The sequence below is a fragment of the Neomonachus schauinslandi genome, chromosome 9 (genome assembly GCF_002201575.2).
Source record: "Neomonachus schauinslandi chromosome 9, ASM220157v2, whole genome shotgun sequence".
Taxonomy (NCBI): domain Eukaryota; kingdom Metazoa; phylum Chordata; class Mammalia; order Carnivora; family Phocidae; genus Neomonachus; species Neomonachus schauinslandi.
Genome location: NC_058411.1, coordinates 107946146 through 107961966, shown reverse-complemented (window position 1 = coordinate 107961966; position 15821 = coordinate 107946146). Strand labels below are relative to the sequence as shown.

Sequence of the window (15821 nt, the reverse complement as noted above, 5' to 3'; positions counted from 1 at the left end):
TTCTCGCAGGCAGCCGCCGCACATCAAAGACACTGTTTATTTGGCTTTCTGAAAAGAAGGACGAATGAACAAAGAAGAAAAGCTGGGGGCCAGTGGGGGGGCGGGGGGGGCGTGGGCAGGAGAAGGGGTAAAGAGAGGGGCACCCTCAGTTTCCAGCAAATTTTTTCAGGTGGGTGGCAACTTCGGGATCCACCATTTTATCAGTCTTAAATCTTGCGAAGTGAAAACATTAAAGTGACAAAGTGATTCTGTTTGTTTTATAGTATCTAATTGGGCTGCTTTGCAGACCTAATGAGATTCGAGGGAGGAATCGTTCGCCGCCACTGCAGAATAAACTGATACGTTACTACTAGCCACAGGTTTTGAGGACCGTACAGCTTGTCTTTTTTCTTTTGTTGTTATTCCTGTTTCCTCTCTTTCCCCCTCCCGCCAAATAATTATTTGCTAGTAGATGGGGGGGGGAGGAAAGAAAGAGGCGGGGGGAAAAAAGTCTAGCAGCCCAGGACTATAATATATATCTATTTATTATATGTCTTTCGGTTAATTCCTGATCTGAGGAGCGCTGTTTTTCACTCCCATGCGAAAGTCACCAGCGGGTAGGGCCTGATTGCTACTTTTCATGCATAGTTTTAGACACAAGAGGGCATTGTGACGTCGCGCCCGGCGGCGCCCAGTCGCAGGCCGAGTCCGGTGGCCCCACGTGGGGGCCGCGCGCTCCCATTGGCCAGCGCCGGGCGAAGCTGCCACATTATTTTGTTACTTTTCAGTCCCTATTTGGAACTGCTCTCGCGGCAGTTCAGACCTCGTGCTCGTCCCCCTCGCCTGTCTGTGTGTGGTATCCGCAGGTCCGGGGCACTTTTTTGGGTGTGTGTGTGTGTTTGGGGGGTTTGTCGGGGCGCGGAGAGGAGAGCCGGGCCGAGGGGAAGGAAGGAAGCCGCAGAGCTCCCGGGTCTCGGGCTGCGCTCTCCTGCCTGTGCGCTCCGAGGCGGCGGCGGCGGCGGCGGCGCCGAGCGCTCCTCGCAGAGGACGCGGCGCTGGAGCTGGGAGCAGCGAGGACCCCTTTGCGGAGGCTTCCTGTGCCCGCTGGAGTTAGGATGCCAGGGCGGCTGATTTGCACCTACTGAGCCTGGAGTTTCCTCCTCTGCCCTGGGAAGGGCTTGCAGCGGCGGCGGCGGCGGCGGCGGCAGTAGCAGACGGAACAGCAGGCTCTCCTCTCCGAGGGGGGGCGTCGAAGCGCCAGCGCCGGGCTCCCGCCCTCACCCTCCGGCGCTCCTGCGGCCCCCAGCCGCCACCTCGGTGCTTGGCTCCTTCCTCTTCTCCCGGAGCGCCGCCTCTGGGATCGGACCCGCGCGCCCCGGATGCTGGGGCTGCCTCGGCGCGCCCCCCTCCCGGCGCGAGGCGCTGAGTGATCCGGAGGGGGCCCGCAGTCGCCCCAGGAGGGGACCCCGGCCTCGGGATCCCGCGCCGGAGCCACTGGGGAGACGACGATGTCCGCGCAGCCCCGGGCTCTGACGCGCTCCACGCAGTGGGGGGAAGGCGGCCGGCCGCAGCCCGCCGAGCCCTAGGCGCACAAAGCCCGAGCCCGCCGCCCGGCCTCGGCGCCGGCCGACGACTTTGCCGCCTGCTCCGCAGCTCTTTGTCTCCACTTGGGGCGGGCGCCCGACTCTGGGATTTCGCTGCGAGAGCGGGCTGGGGGGGCCGGGGGCGAGCTCTCGGTTTCCCGGCCGCCCCCCGCTGGGGCTTGGCTCCCCCCTCCCCCGCACCTCCCCGGCCCGAGCTCTCGGCGCTTCCACGCTCTCGGAATCACGACCCCTCCCTGCCATGTATCCGCAAGGCAGACATCCGGTGAGTAATTGCAACTCGGTTTATTTAAGCATCTATCATGGCAGGGTAAACGAGGCAGTTTATCTGGCACCTCCATTTTGCTTGTTGCTACCTTTATGGTGAGTGTGTGCGTGTGCGTGTGTGTGTGTGTGTGTGTATGCGTGTGTGTGTGTGCGCGCGCGTTCACACAAAGGGGATGGGGATGGGGGGGCGCCGTTGAGAGAGGAGGTTAATTCCGCCCGAGTGGCGTGGGGGGCTGCCCGTGTTCCAGCCGAACTGTTTGTTTTCACGTTGCCCCCCGCCCCTCTCCCAAATCTCCCCAACTCACCCGGCTGTCTCCCAGTTCCTGTCTTACTTGGGAATGGGAGCCCATTAGTGCAAGGGATGCAAGCCCCGGCCGCCAATGGGGAGGGATTTGGGGCGCCCCCCCCCCCCCCCCCCCGGCGGGCGGCGGGGAAACTTGCTGGGAACGTTCTGGGCTGTGAGGGTGGCCTCCCGGGTTGGGGAGGGGGGAGCCGGCCGAAGCCGCCGAGGGGCTGGGGCAGCCTGGAGCCCCGTCTGACGCCCCCGCCCCCTCCCCTGTCTCGTCCTCGCGGGCTCTAGGCTCCCCATCAACCCGGGCAGCCGGGATTTAAATTCACGGTGGCTGAGTCTTGTGACAGGATCAAAGACGAATTCCAGTTCCTGCAAGCTCAATATCACAGGTAAGGCTGGTGGGGGCCGCCCCGGGGCTGGCGGGGAGGGGCGTCCCCGCCGCGCCTCCTGCCACCCCCCGCGGGGACGGTGGGGGCTCCCGACCCGGGGCGGCGGGGCAGCCGGGGCCTCCGCCTTTTGTTTCCCCTTTCCGAGCGCGGCGCCTTAACCCTTTGCTGCCCGCAGCCTCCCGGCTCCCCGTGCCGTCCGCGGGGTGAGAGTCGGGGTCGCGGCGGGCTCGCTCCGTGTTCCGGGGGTCGCGAGCCGGCCCCCCCCGCCCCCCGCGGCCCCGAGAAGTCCACGCGCTCGGTCGCGGGAAGTTTCAAGTTGTTTCACTCCCCTCCCCGCGGCGGGGACCCGAGCCCCCTCCGCGCAGAGGCTGCGGGATGACCGGGGTACCCCCGGGGGCGGTCAGGAAGTGGAAAAGTGGTTCACGGAGACCCTGACGCTGGAGCCTCGGAGGAGGCTGCGCGGGCTCCAGGCCTGAGCCGGCTCCTCCTGCCCTCGCAGCCTCAAAGTGGAGTACGACAAGCTGGCGAACGAGAAGACGGAGATGCAGCGCCATTACGTGATGGTGAGAGGCGGCCGCGGGCCGGGGCGGGGGCGGCCCGGGGGCGGGGGTCCGGGGACCCTGCAGCCGGGGTCCCAGCACGCCGCGGCCAGTCAGCCGCAGGGCAGCCCTGGGAGCCGATGTCATCCGAGTGTGCCCCGACCTTCCACCAGCTCTCCCCCCCCACCCCTTTTAGCCCGGGCCACTTGCGGGAGGGTGGGCGAGAGAAGGGGAGAAAGAGAAGCAGAGAAAACCAAGTCCAGGCGGGGCGCTTCGGCGCTACTTCTATGCCCCTTTCATTTGTGTTTTCAAGGTTTCCCAGAGGGCTGGTTGCCCTGTCTTGGCCAGTAAGATAGGATTGGATCAGTACACGTCAGGGTTGGATAAAATCTCTCTTAGAGACCTCCTGGGAGTGTTTGGAAACTTTGCGGCTTTGCAGCCCTGGGATCTAGACCGAGTGGGACAGAAGCCCTCTCTGCCTCCCCCACTGCTTACCCCTGGGTTTTGTGAGCATGGAGGAGCCTTTTAAAGCCCTCTGCCTCCATTCCCCTCCTTCCTCAGGGATACCCCAACTGAGAATCTTGTTAGCCTTGGGGCAGTAGGTAGACTCTCACCCCTTTCCCAGCGGCTGTTCAGTGAGTTTCAATCTTCTGTTTGTGAGAGGACAGGGAAGGCACTTAAGCGCCCTCCCTGCACTGCTTTCCACATAAGAGGCCTTCGACACATTGCTAAATAACTCTCAGAGGACAAGAGGGTCCCAGTGTACACACGATTCCCTGTTGAACCCGAACCTTGTATAAACAGGATATATGGCACATGGATGCTTGTGGGAGGGAGGGCTCGGCTCCTGGTACTATTGCATATATAATGTTCTGTAGAGATGAGGACAGCACTCGCCCCTTGTCAGCTCTTAAACCCCTCTCTCTAGGTGGCTTCGGGGTTTAGGTTGAACTTCTTTAGCTGATTTATCATAAAAGTAATGACTTGGCCAGAAACCTGCCCCAAAAGCTGATTTTGGAAAGTGAACAGATCAATGTGTTGCCCATTAATGGGGATTCTTTTTACTTTTAGTACTATGAGATGTCCTATGGCCTGAACATTGAAATGCACAAGCAGGTAAGTGCTTTTCTTTCTAAAAAATCTATCTGATGGTTAAAAACATACAATACATGGGTTTCTGATAGCCCCTTCTCTTTGAAAATGAGCCTAGACCTTCTATTCCTCCTTCTCCTTGAAGAGTGAATGGATCCAGTTTCTGAAATGCAGGGTCTGAGGTGTTGCTTATTTCTTGGACATGTTGAGCTTTTAGCAATAGAGCTTGTGGAATTAGTCCTGGTCTTGGATCTTGGTGGAAGATAAAGGAGCAAAGGGAAAGTTGTACATTCAGGATCTGCTTTACAAACTCCTAAAACCCAGAGGGGGCTGGCTGGCTGCTTTTAAATGTTTTAATGTAAAATTCTTGAGAGGAAATGCAGGAGGGGTGTGTGTATGTGTGTGTGTGTGTGTGTGTGTGTATACACGGGCGGTCGCAAAAATTTGATGTTCTGCCTTGATAAGATTAAACTTCAAGAGTCTTAAAAGCCAGGCTGAGCTGTCAGAATTTAAGGGAACAAGCCACTAACTGCTGAAAAATATGAATCCAGGATGAACTACAGCCGTATAATGCCTTACAGTTCCAAGGCCGCTTTCTCCTCTCTATCTTAATTTGAAGGCAGCCGGGTTCCCATTTTACAGAGAAGGAAGCTGAAGCGGAGAGGTGAAGTAACTTGCCCAGGGGCAGCCTCGCCAGGACTTTTGAGATGGCTGGTAGTTGAGCTCAGCTTTGAAATCCTGAAGTCAAACTAGTTTAGCTAGTGTGCTGTTGTTTGATGGATATGTAAACTACCTCGTATTGTCGCTCTTCTAATAACAGTATACCTCAAACGGAGCAAATACAAACAGGCTTTATCTCGGTGCATATCAGTAACTAGTGCTAGGCTGGGCTGTGGGAGAGGCCTGTTTGTGTATTTGTGTTCCAAGGAGAGGCTGCCTGTAATTTGGCTTGGCCAGCGATTAGAAGTGACTTGGCACGAATAAATGGCGCAGACCGGTTGTTCTTTTTAACAATTGGTGTTCTTGAAATCTCAGAAGGCTGTTGACTCATTCTAGCCTTTGGTGACCGTGACTTGAATGGATTTTCTGCCTTAAATGAACAGTCGTTTACAAGGTCTAAATTTTGTTCTTTCAGGGGGCAGGGACCCGGGCAGGTGAGAAGGGCAGGTGACCCAGGCATGCTTGTAGATCGCTGCCTGCTCCAGCGGCTTCCTCTAGAGCCTTCTGGATCTGCAGTTTCCTTTCTTTACTGGAGGAGCCCCAGTGTTAGGTGGAGGGCAGCCCGAAAGGGGCCTGAGTTTATGGAGCAGTGTGGGAAGCCAGTCTGTGGCTTCCTGAGGGGTTATGAGCTCCTTAGGAAGGCTACCAGCTTTTTGCTTCTTGACCCACAGAAATCATAAGCAAACACGGCTGTGTACATAGAGATGTTTCTTTTCAGAAGAATGAACTGGAGACAGGTTCTGCCCAACTTTAGGTGGGACCGGCTGGGTCTGACTCATCCAGTCTGAATGCATGCCATGGACCTGGGGTCTCAGGTGTTCAAGGACCTTGGGGTGTTATGCAAGGTGCCCCCTCCTCCCTTTCTCAACTGCCTCTTCCCACCCCCCCCACCCTCGGTGCTTAGTTTCTTGGGTGTGTTTAAAGAGGGTAATTGCACACAGTTTTAAAATTTATAGCAGCAGTTATTCTAAGAGCTTCATAATTAAGGTGTAATATGTCGTTGCATGTTGAGGTTTGCATGGGTGGTGTTCGCCACGTCTATGAGTGGATGGTTTGGCACAAAGAATCCACCTTGGCTGGTGGAGCAAACGTGTTCCCGGAGTCCTGGGGAGACACTGAACTCTGGAAGAGTTAACTGTCTTAATGCCTTTGGTGGTGGCGTCTGCCTCAAGAGCAGCTGTGCGCATCTGGGACCTCTGGCTATTCCCCAGATGGGGCTCTTAAGGGGAGAATGCCTGAGGTTTGGCGACATGGTCTCATTGTAATCCTCCCAGCTGCTAGAGGCAGACAGATGGGATTCTTTGCACCCTTTGTATAGGCCAGAAAACTGAGGCTTCAGGGAAGCCAGTGGGCCAGAGCTGGGACTCCAGTCCAGGCCTCTGGATTCCCCCACTGGGCGCTTTGACCCCGCTTGCCACTCACCTTTGCCTTCCAGCCAGTTCCCCTTGGCTTCCCAGCATGAATGAGTGTGCTCTGAGTGCCAGGGCCCTTGCAGGGTTCAGGGCACTGTCTTGAGTGGGGTGAAATCGCCCGGTGGCTCTGGAGGAACAAAGAGGCAAGGGGGTGAAGAAACCGGGGCTAAGAAATGCAATCCTGACCTAATGGGGCTGGCCACTCCCTAGGCTTGCGAGGGTTCTGCAGAAGAAAACCCAGCCACTAATTGTAGTGTGGGTCTTGGGTGCATTTGGCGGATGGTGGTTAGGCCTGAGCAAACAAGTTTATCAGCTGACCTGTTTAGCGGTTGACTGGTGTTTTATCTGCACACACAATCAAGTGACTGGAGTGCTTGAATTATTCATGCAGTGTCCTGCCCTCTAGACTTGACTGTTCGTGTGATTACATCTGCCTGGAACAAACAGGCTGGATTCTTCATCTTTAAGCTGGGGGGGGGGGTGGGGGGACGGGGGTGGACGGGGGTGGACTGGCTGTACCTTTATATATATTAGGTGAGCTCCAGAGCCAGCACCTTGGGAAGTGTGGGGGTCCTCAGCCTGCTCACGTGCACCACACCCCAGCTTTTCCACCAACCGCCACTACATTTTTTTTTTTCTTTTTTAAAGCTCTCCTTTGCTGTCTCTATGGGAAATGCCTATTAGTTGGGAACCTCAGGTTCTGCCAGATGGGCCCTGATTATTGACAGAGGGCAGCTGATGAGGTGCGTCCAGCCCATTTTTTCTTTTACCGAGAGGTTAAACTCACTGTGGCTGGCTCCTTTCCTGGCTGTTTCTCTGTCTCCTTCTCACTCTTTCTCCAAGCTGTCAAATCCCAGAGAAGTAATAAATGGGTTTTCCTCCTACTCCTCTGCCTACCTCCCTAATTATGGCAAAGCAAAGATTACAGAATCACGGGCCAGGCCTCAGCCTTCCAGGGGTCACCCACCTCCTCCAAGCTCCTGCTTCCAGGCAGAATGTCAAGGGTGATTTGGCGAGGCCAGGGAGGCTATGGGGACTGCCCAGCTCATCCTCGTCAGTTCCCATCCTGTTCCTGCTGGGGCTCTCCAGTGTCGGCCACCGGTCACAAAGCCGGCTTAGAAAGGAGCGCCCCAGAGCACCTGTTGGGCGTTGGGTTGGAGGCAGGAGAAGCTGGGTCAGGCCATCTTCACCCTCCCCCGGTCAGCGCTGAGGTTTCAAAAGAGGACTTGAGACATTTGGGACTCTGGGGCAGCGCCATGCCAAGCCAAACGGTCACCCTTTTTCTGCAAACCCAGAGGAGCGACGCTTCCTCCAAGTTTCTTTTGGCATCCCGGAACTGGGAGAGCCCTTTGGCTTCTCATCCAAACCTTCCATGTTACAGATGAAGAAACTGAGGCCCGGGAGGAGAGCTGAGCTAACCCAGTCACCCAGTCCCACGTTAGTGCTAGGGCTGCTCCTGGGGCCTTTCGTCCTGTCCCCAGGTCTCTGTTTAGCAAGACTCAAGAAGTGAAGCATATTTGTTTACTAACCAGTCGCACTCTGTGGCTTTAAGTATTATTGCTTCTTTCTGTTTATTATCTCCAGAAGCTAAGGCTACAAACCTGGTTATACCAAAGTACAAAGTACCCCATTTCGGGTTGTATAACCATATCAGCTGAACACTTTGTTGCCCACAGTCCTCTTCCGAATTGCCAGCTATTTGCACAACCAATGATTTGATGTGCGTAATAATAAACCGAATGCATAACTAGCAACCCCAGAGGTAAGGTTCACTGGCGAGGTAAAGTGGTAAAACCTGTGAACTTTTTACCCGAGGATACAGAAAGCCGTGAACACAGGGCTGAAGAAGGAGATGGCAAATCTCTGTCCCCTCCCCTCTCATCCCCTGAATAATTAGGGGCTTGGCTGGAAGATCTCCGGCAGGTGGCAAGGTTACAAAGACCCGGCCCAGGAGTGCCTGTTTGTATGGCATCTGGGTTGAACTAAGAGGAGATCCGGAGTAGTGTTTTTTCCAGGCATCCACGCACCCCTCGTAGGCCCTGGTTTCCGCCTAACCTTTCCCGGCTGGTCACTCTTGCCTAGGACAGTCTTTCTCCAGTCACACAGTTCTTCTCACTGCCCTGGGGGCCTGCCATGGTCAGCTTTGGGGTCTGCCGAGCTCAAAGTCCCCTTCCCCCAGGCCCCAGACTGCCTTCCACCCCAGCCTTCTCTGGACCCTTATTCTTCACTGCCTAATGAGCTATACAGAGTAGGGTTGGTGTGGTTCTCTGGCTCTTTCCCTTCTCATACGTTTGATCATTGAGATGACCTAGGAGATGGGCACAGAAATGGCTCCTGCCCTTACTCAAGGACACGGAGCCTGGGTGGGAAACCTGGCTTCTTAATAAGACTCCTTCCATGAACCTCTCCTGGACCAGGGGCCTCCAGAGGGCACAGAGCTGAATCTCCCTTCGGATTCTTCCTCCTCCACTTAGTATAGGAAGGGTCTGGTCTATGTCAGAGGCCCTTCATTTCCATTTTGTCCTAGGAGTGAGTTGGTCAAGGAATGAGCTCCCTTTTCCCTCCTGCATGGGAAAGTGTTTTTTTATCCAGGTCTGTTTGCACAAAATACCGGGACATGTGGGGCGAAAAGGTAGTCAAGGCCAAATCTCAGTGGGGTTTCCCCTTGTGATCTGGCACACGCCTTCTGTCCTTTCTCACACTTCAGCGTCTCGTCTTTGTGTGGATGGAGGAAGCCCCTTGGCTGGGGTCTGTTATGTGCCCTTAGCACGAAATAGGTGCTCAGTAAACACGCCGGTTTTCCTTTACTCTGAATTACTCGGGTTGTCAGAGGGTGGGATTCCGATTCCCTGAGCTCTGGCGGTAGGAAGTGAGGGTTTTAATTGTGGGTTGGCCACCAGCTCTGCAGGCTTCCTCCTACTGTTCAGCATCCAGTTTCTTCATCAGGAAAATGAGGGGGTTGGATTCCTGCCAGAACGGTTATTAGGGGCCTGGGATGTGCTGGGTGTGGGCTGGGGCCGGTTACACAGCCGAATAAGACACCATTCCCTCGGCTGGGGAGTTGGCATCTAAATAAGTCATGGCAGCGCAGTGAGGTAAGCGCTAATATGGCCCAGTGTCACGGAGGAGGAACACCCGGGACAGAAGAGCCTATTCTTCCCCGGAAAGGGGAGGGAAAGGGTAGTCGGGTCAGAGAAGACTACACCGAAGGGCTGTTACCTGAGCCTTAAAGGGAGGGCAGGGGCTGCTGAGGCAGAAGCCCGCAGAGAGGAGGAGGTCTCTCTCTCTCTCTCTCTCTCTCTCTCTTTCTCTCTCTTTCTCTCTCGGTGGCAGCCGCTCTTGGAAAGGCCAGCGGAAGCACAGTCCACAAGTTGGAATGCCTGGGGTGGGGGCTCCACTTGGGGAGTGAGGCGAGGTGGTGACATTTTGCAGCAAGTGATCTCCAAAGCCTCTCTGCTCTCACACTCCCGACTCTGCGGCTCCCTCTGTCCCCATATGGCTCTGCAGGGCTGGCCCGAGGCCATCTGCCCTGGGCTGCGCTTGGTGGGGGGGGGAAGCGGGGGAAGGCCCCGGGGCTGGCCGAGGCCTCCCGCGCCTGCACACCCCAGCCTGCCGCCTTGAGCTTTCTTCCCCCAAGTGGCATTGCCTCCTTTCCCGTGTGGGTAATTCTGTAATGACTAGGTCTGACCCGCCCCTCCCCCATATTTAATTCTCATCAGCCAGCTCTCTCCACTTTGCTATTAATGATAGCAGCCAGCAAAATAGCTTTCAACATGCCATTGACAGTCTGGTTTAAGAGAGCACTTGAAGTAGTGCTAGACAGCTGAAAGCTCCTATAATTGTGTACCAGAGTGAGAACTGCGTGCTCGAGGGCCTTGTTTTTATATGCTTAAAGGGACAATATCTTGTTTTCAACAAATGCTCCCTGAGACTCATGGCCAAGATGCTGGCTCCTCTCACACGTCTCTCCTCTCCCCTGGCTTTTTCTTGCCTCTCTCTTGCCTTTCACACGACATGTTCCGCCCTCAGGTCGGGGCTGAGGAGAGACTTGGGGAAGGGGGGCATTCCCTGCCTGCACCTAAGTAGGGACTGTCGGGTGGGCTGGTTTGCTGTGAGGCCTTGGCCACTGCTCACACCCCCGGCCCCGGCCCAGTGTTTCTGGGGGAGGGACTGGGGGTGCTGTTCTCCCCTGTGTATTGATTTTGAGTTCTTTCGTTGGCTAAGGGTGTCACAGCCTCGTGGGGGGGCAGGCTTCCAGGGAGCCCTCTGAATGTTTCCGGGAAGGCCACCTCTGGGGGAGCTGCGGGGGAAGGCTGTACTTACTGGAGAGGCCATCAGGGACCTCGGAGCCCTTGGCCCCTTTCAAATCAGATTCTGGGAGGCCGTTCATTGTACGGAAGCTCCTCTAGAAAGCACGAGGGTCCGTAGGGCAGGGACTTACTCTTAAGTGGAGGTTCATGCAGGGCTTAGAGGCTTAACCAGGGGTCCCATCTACTCAGCCCTGGAGATTTAGCCTGAGAACAAAACCGCCCTCCCCTTCACCCCAGCCGACTTCATTACTCTGAAGATGCAACACAGCCCTTTCGGCAGAGGTTTCCCTCACCCCACTGTCACCAAAGCTCCCCTTCACCAATGGCATCCTTTGAAGGGTGAAGAAAGAACCAGAAAGCGGGGGTGGGGCCTGGAGTCTGGCTGTGGCAAAGGCTAGGAGTGTGAATGGGCTTGGTGTGTGTGTCCAAAGGGGCCTCCTCCTTCCACCCACCGTGTATGTGAGTGACACCGACAGGGGCCTGGGGTCCTGGGGTAGTTGCCCCCACCACCACCAAATCATTCCAGCAGAAGGCCTTTATTGAGTGCAAAGAGTTTGAAAGTTTTCATCTTCCAAATATTGTAATAATATCAACCTTTGGTGTTTCTGTAGCACTTGATTGTTTGCACAGCACAGTAGGCCCTTTAATCTGAAGAACCCCAAATGACAAGCATTTGGGTGCAGGACAAACACAGCCTAGGAGGAAAGCATCAGAGCGTGGGGTGTGGAGATGACTTGGATATATTCGGGGCACTAGAGGGCTGTGTTCTTAAACTGGACGGGGCGGCAGGGGCTGGGGGGTGTGTGTGGAACGCCGACTCTGTGAGTTCCCTGAGGGACAGGGCCATTTTGTATTCACTGGGGCCCCTGAGCCCTGCGTGGTGCTGGGCCCATATTGGGTGCACAGTGTACGTTTTTGGGGGGACTCATGGAGGGTAATGTCCTAGTTTGGGGGTTCTCCCTGACCCTGTAGAGCATTATGGACTTTCTGGGAAGGATACAGGTTTTCTCCTGCTTCCGAGAGAGATCTGTTGGCCGCAGAGTTGTGATTGGAGAGAGAAAGGTAAAAGTGTCATGAGCTTTTGTGTTGAAGCGTCTTTAATATAATTGGAGGTTTTTGTTTTGTTTTTGTGTTTCGTCTTGGTCTGCGGACAGTTGAGATGTACAAAGGGAAGATAGGAGGTGGTGAGGAAAGAGCGGGGAGGAAGATGATAAAGCAGAGATGGGGCAGGAAGGAATGAGGAAGAGAAAACATGCTGAATTGGGATTCCGAGAAGAAACCAAGTAGCAGGAAGGCAAGAGTCAGTGGCTTGGAGGTAAATTGGTAAACCGTGCTTGGCATGCCTTGGCCGTCTCTTTGGGTGTGGAGTTCCATGTGCTACGGCCTTACCCTACTGCCCATTTAAATCCCTGGTGACCACTGTTCACACTACACTCTTCAACTGGTTTTTGTTGTCATTTTTTAAAAACGGAATGAAACCTAGTCTAGCCCAATGGTAGAAGTTCCTTTTTTGTTTGCCCCCAAAAGCGACATCTTCCCTCACAAGCAGACTCAAATGAGCAAGGGTCCTTCCCACAGTCCTGCAGCACTGGGGAGACCAGGAGCACCTTGGGGACAGGGGAGGGGACTCTTCCTGGTTGGGTGTGAAGGCTTTGGTTCTGGACTCCTACACCACCCAGCCAGTCTGCAACCAGAAGGTTGGAGGAGGAGGAGGCCTTCTACCCAGTCCCCAAATACTTGCCCTCAACAGGTCCGTCCTGATCCCTGAGTGTGAAGCTGATTGTCCTATCAAGGGCATGCTTTGTGAACCAGTGGTGGTTTCTGCTGGGAAGAGCCAGGCAGTCTTGGGGAGACCAGTGGGTGAGGAATGGGAGTCAGTCCTTGGTCTAGGTTGGGGGACAGGAACTATCCGACTTCGTGTCCAGGAAGAGGCAGGGCAGACTCAGTGAGAGCGGGAGCAGCCACAGGTGATCCCAAATGGCCTAGAGTGAGGGGCTCAGTGGCCCGATGGGAGCAGAGTGAGCATGAGACCCAGCAGGTGGAGGCCGTGAGTCGGCCCCAGGACTGATGGGTCCAGAGGAGCTTTAGCTTCTCCTTAAACCCTTCCCCGTTGCTTTTCCTGGAAGGGGCCCCTTCCTCCGAGCCCCCTCACCACTGGAGGGGGTCCAGCAGCAGTCCAGTTCTTACCTGGCTTTGCCTCAGGGCAGAAATCCTAAGGGAAAGACCAGAGCAGTTGAGGTTGGCTATTGGATATTGCCCTATGTCCTGTGTCCCACCCTCCTCAAACTTTAGGCCCTCACACTTCATCCCAGAGGGAACAAGGAATCTCCCTGAGGCCAGCCTGAGATGGAGAGAGCAGCTCTGCCCCTGCCAGAGTCCTGTCGTTGCTGGCTTGATGCTGGCCTGCAAGTCGCCTGCCACTTGTATGGGGTACGCAGCTCGTAGGAGGTTCTTAAAGGGGGCGGGTACGGGTGCTGTCTGGATACGTCTCTCACTTAGCCTGTTTGAGTTTTTCAGTTCTCTCGCCTGGGTCAGACCCCACTTCTGCAGGGACCTCTACCTGGCCCTCCCTCACTTCCCCCTGCCCAGGCCCCGGTGGGGAGCGGGGCCCGTGCCTGAGAAGACTTTTTCCTGGCGCCTTTGTGCTGGTGGTGGATTCAGAGTTTCTCCATCAAAAGTCACTGGTTTTCAGAGGGGCGTCCTGGCAGTCACGTGCAGAATACCAGGCGCCGGGAGGTGCTAAGTCCCGATGGCTACGCCATGGGCTTGGGAGTCAGACAACCTTGGGTTTGAGTCCTCCATCAGGACTTCCGGGCCGTGTGACGTGGGGCTGACTGGGGGACCTCTGTGAAATTCAGTTTGTATGGGGTTGGGGCGGGGGAGAATCGGAACCCCTACCCGCCAGAGCAGTGCCATCCGAGACGTGGCTACTGTGACCGAGGAACTGAGTTTGACATTGAGTTGTAATTAACGTTCACTAGCCCCACGTGGCTCGTGGCCTCCTCTGTGGGACCCCGCGGTTACAGGCAGTGCTAGGAGGAGTATGTAAGGTGGGGGATGCACAGTGACTGTTTAGCACAGTCCCCTGCGTGTAGGAAGGTCCTCAGCAGCGGGATGGAGTCCCACAAGTAGCCAAGGCCTCAAAGAGTGAGGCCAAGATGCTTGGGGCTGTGGATGTTGTAGGGCTTTCCAGAGCCCTTCCCATGTGCTGCTGCTTGGCCCCGCATGCCAGCCATGAGCACTGCCTACTGGGAGCACGGACATCTGGACAGGGTGAGTGACTGGCTCGTGGGCTCCGGTGGACCGGGGCAGGTTCAGAACGAGAAACTCTGTCTGTTTCACTCATGGGCCAACCACTTGTCCCCCGAGCCATATCAAGGCGTGGTCTCCCCACATGCCCACCCCCAGGACTCACCTGTACTTCAGGACTTTGATTGCAGGGCTGGGAAGGCCCCAGACAAGGCCTTTAAGAATTAAGTAGAATGTGTGGCTGCCGTGTGCAGATCAGGGTGTCTTAGTCTGGGCATTATTGACATCTGAGGCTGGATAATTCTTTGGGGTGAGGCTGTCCTGTGTTCCCCAAGATTAGCAGCATCCCTGGCCTCTACCCACTAGTTGTCAGGAGCACCGATCCAGTTGTGACACCCCTAACTGTCCTCTAGACATTGCCAAGGGTCCCCTGGGGAGCAAAAATGCCCCCCCACCCCACCCCGGGTGTGAACCCTTGGTGTAGGAGGAAGAATTCTGGCTCAAGAGCTGGGAGAGTTGGTTGCCACTGTCTGGCTTTGTGATGTAGGACAGTTCTTTGCCTTCTCTGGGCCCTGTTTTCCTTATCTGTAAACTGAGGTGTTGCATATGTTGGTGGTTTGGGAGGTGGTCCCATCCCAACCCATAAACAAGTTTTTCTAAATAACCGATCTTGATTTTTTATGGCCTATGAAATGCCACCACTCCTGCCATCCTTGTCTGGGGAGACAGGACCCTCTGACCCTTTCAGTCTAAGAGGGACAGACGTGCTTTTCGGTTGTGAACTCGGTGGTGGGCGGCTAGAACGTGTCTGCCCACAGTCAGCCTGTCCCCTCCCCGGACACCTTGTTTTCCTTTCCTGCCACCCGGATTTCCCAGTGAGCCTCTGTTCTTAAAAAGTCATAGCCAGCATTTCATTCGTAGTGCTGACCTTACAGGGAGACCCCCAAAATTTAACGAGCTGCCTCTGCAAGGGTAATGTGACTTTTACAGCCTGTTGAGGGGCAAAGGGAGATTTGCATAATGTTCCAAGGGGGATTAGGTGGCTGGGGGTTGCCATGGCAACCCCACAGGGATGAATTGAGAATTTTTCCTCCTGGCGGGAGTTGGCCAATGGAGTCTGGGAAGGTGGGGGAGGGAGGCCGAGGGTTATCTGAGGGGAGGGAGGGGACAGAGGGCGTCAGGGGCTGGGGGGGTGCTAATGGTGCCTGGGATGAATGGGCAGTGTTGGGGGAAGGTCTAATCTGCAAAGGCTTTCCCTGTTCTTTCTACACAAGCAAGCTCTTTGAGGGCCATCCCCTGGAGTGGGGGTGGGAGGCAAGCGGAGTTTAATGTGTTTGGGAACCAAGAAATTAAAGTGAACAAATATTTAAAGATTATTGGATCTTGTTAACAGGAAGCCCGGTGGATGGAAATTGAGAGTCTGAAAAATGAAAGTCGTAGAGTCTGAGAGCCAGGGAGGGACTTGGCTGCCACCTAGGCCCAGGTCCCTCCCCTGGAGTGATGTCTGACCCTGTGTCCCTGTTGGGTGGCCATTGAATGCTCCTCAGGACGGGGGGTGCTTGCTCTCACACAGCACCTAACTCATTGTTGAGAGGTCTGGTTATACTGCACTCGAATCTCCCTCCTTTGTGCAGTGGGAACTGAGGCCCGAGTGCAGGACAGACCTGGGACTTCGCCTTGCCAACACTCTCCCGGGTCAGTGGCCTAGATGCCTCCTCTCCCGCCCCTCCCCCCACAGGAGCTTACCCCTTCCTTGGGAGCCTTCACCATTCCCAGTTTCCTTACTCCCTAAACTCTTGGGAGAAAGTGCCAGAGATTCCTGGTAGGCAGAGGAAGGGAAGGTGGAATTCCTTCCAGGGTGGCACGTGGAGGGTCACGTCCTAAGCCCGGCACCCTGGCCTCTCGCCTTTCATCTGTCTTAGCTGGGTGGGGGGCAAGCGTGTCGTATGTTCACTGCCATCCTTACCTGCG

General features: G+C 55.6%; 1 protein-coding gene across 14 annotated transcripts in view; it reads left to right on the top strand.

Annotated features, from left to right (window-relative positions):
- The first annotated feature begins 1050 nt into the window (after positions 1–1050).
- Positions 1051–15821, top strand: part of TLE3 (TLE family member 3, transcriptional corepressor) — a 47129-nt gene continuing 32358 nt past the window's right edge. For all 14 annotated transcript variants that reach the window (XM_044918253.1, XM_044918257.1, XM_044918256.1 and 11 more), the window contains exons 1-4: positions 1051–1845; positions 2428–2528; positions 3028–3091; positions 4139–4183. In XM_044918253.1, coding sequence (XP_044774188.1) covers positions 1822–1845; positions 2428–2528; positions 3028–3091; positions 4139–4183 — 234 coding nt within the window. In that variant the 5' untranslated portion in view covers positions 1051–1821. The remainder of the gene's footprint in view (positions 1846–2427; positions 2529–3027; positions 3092–4138; positions 4184–15821) is intronic.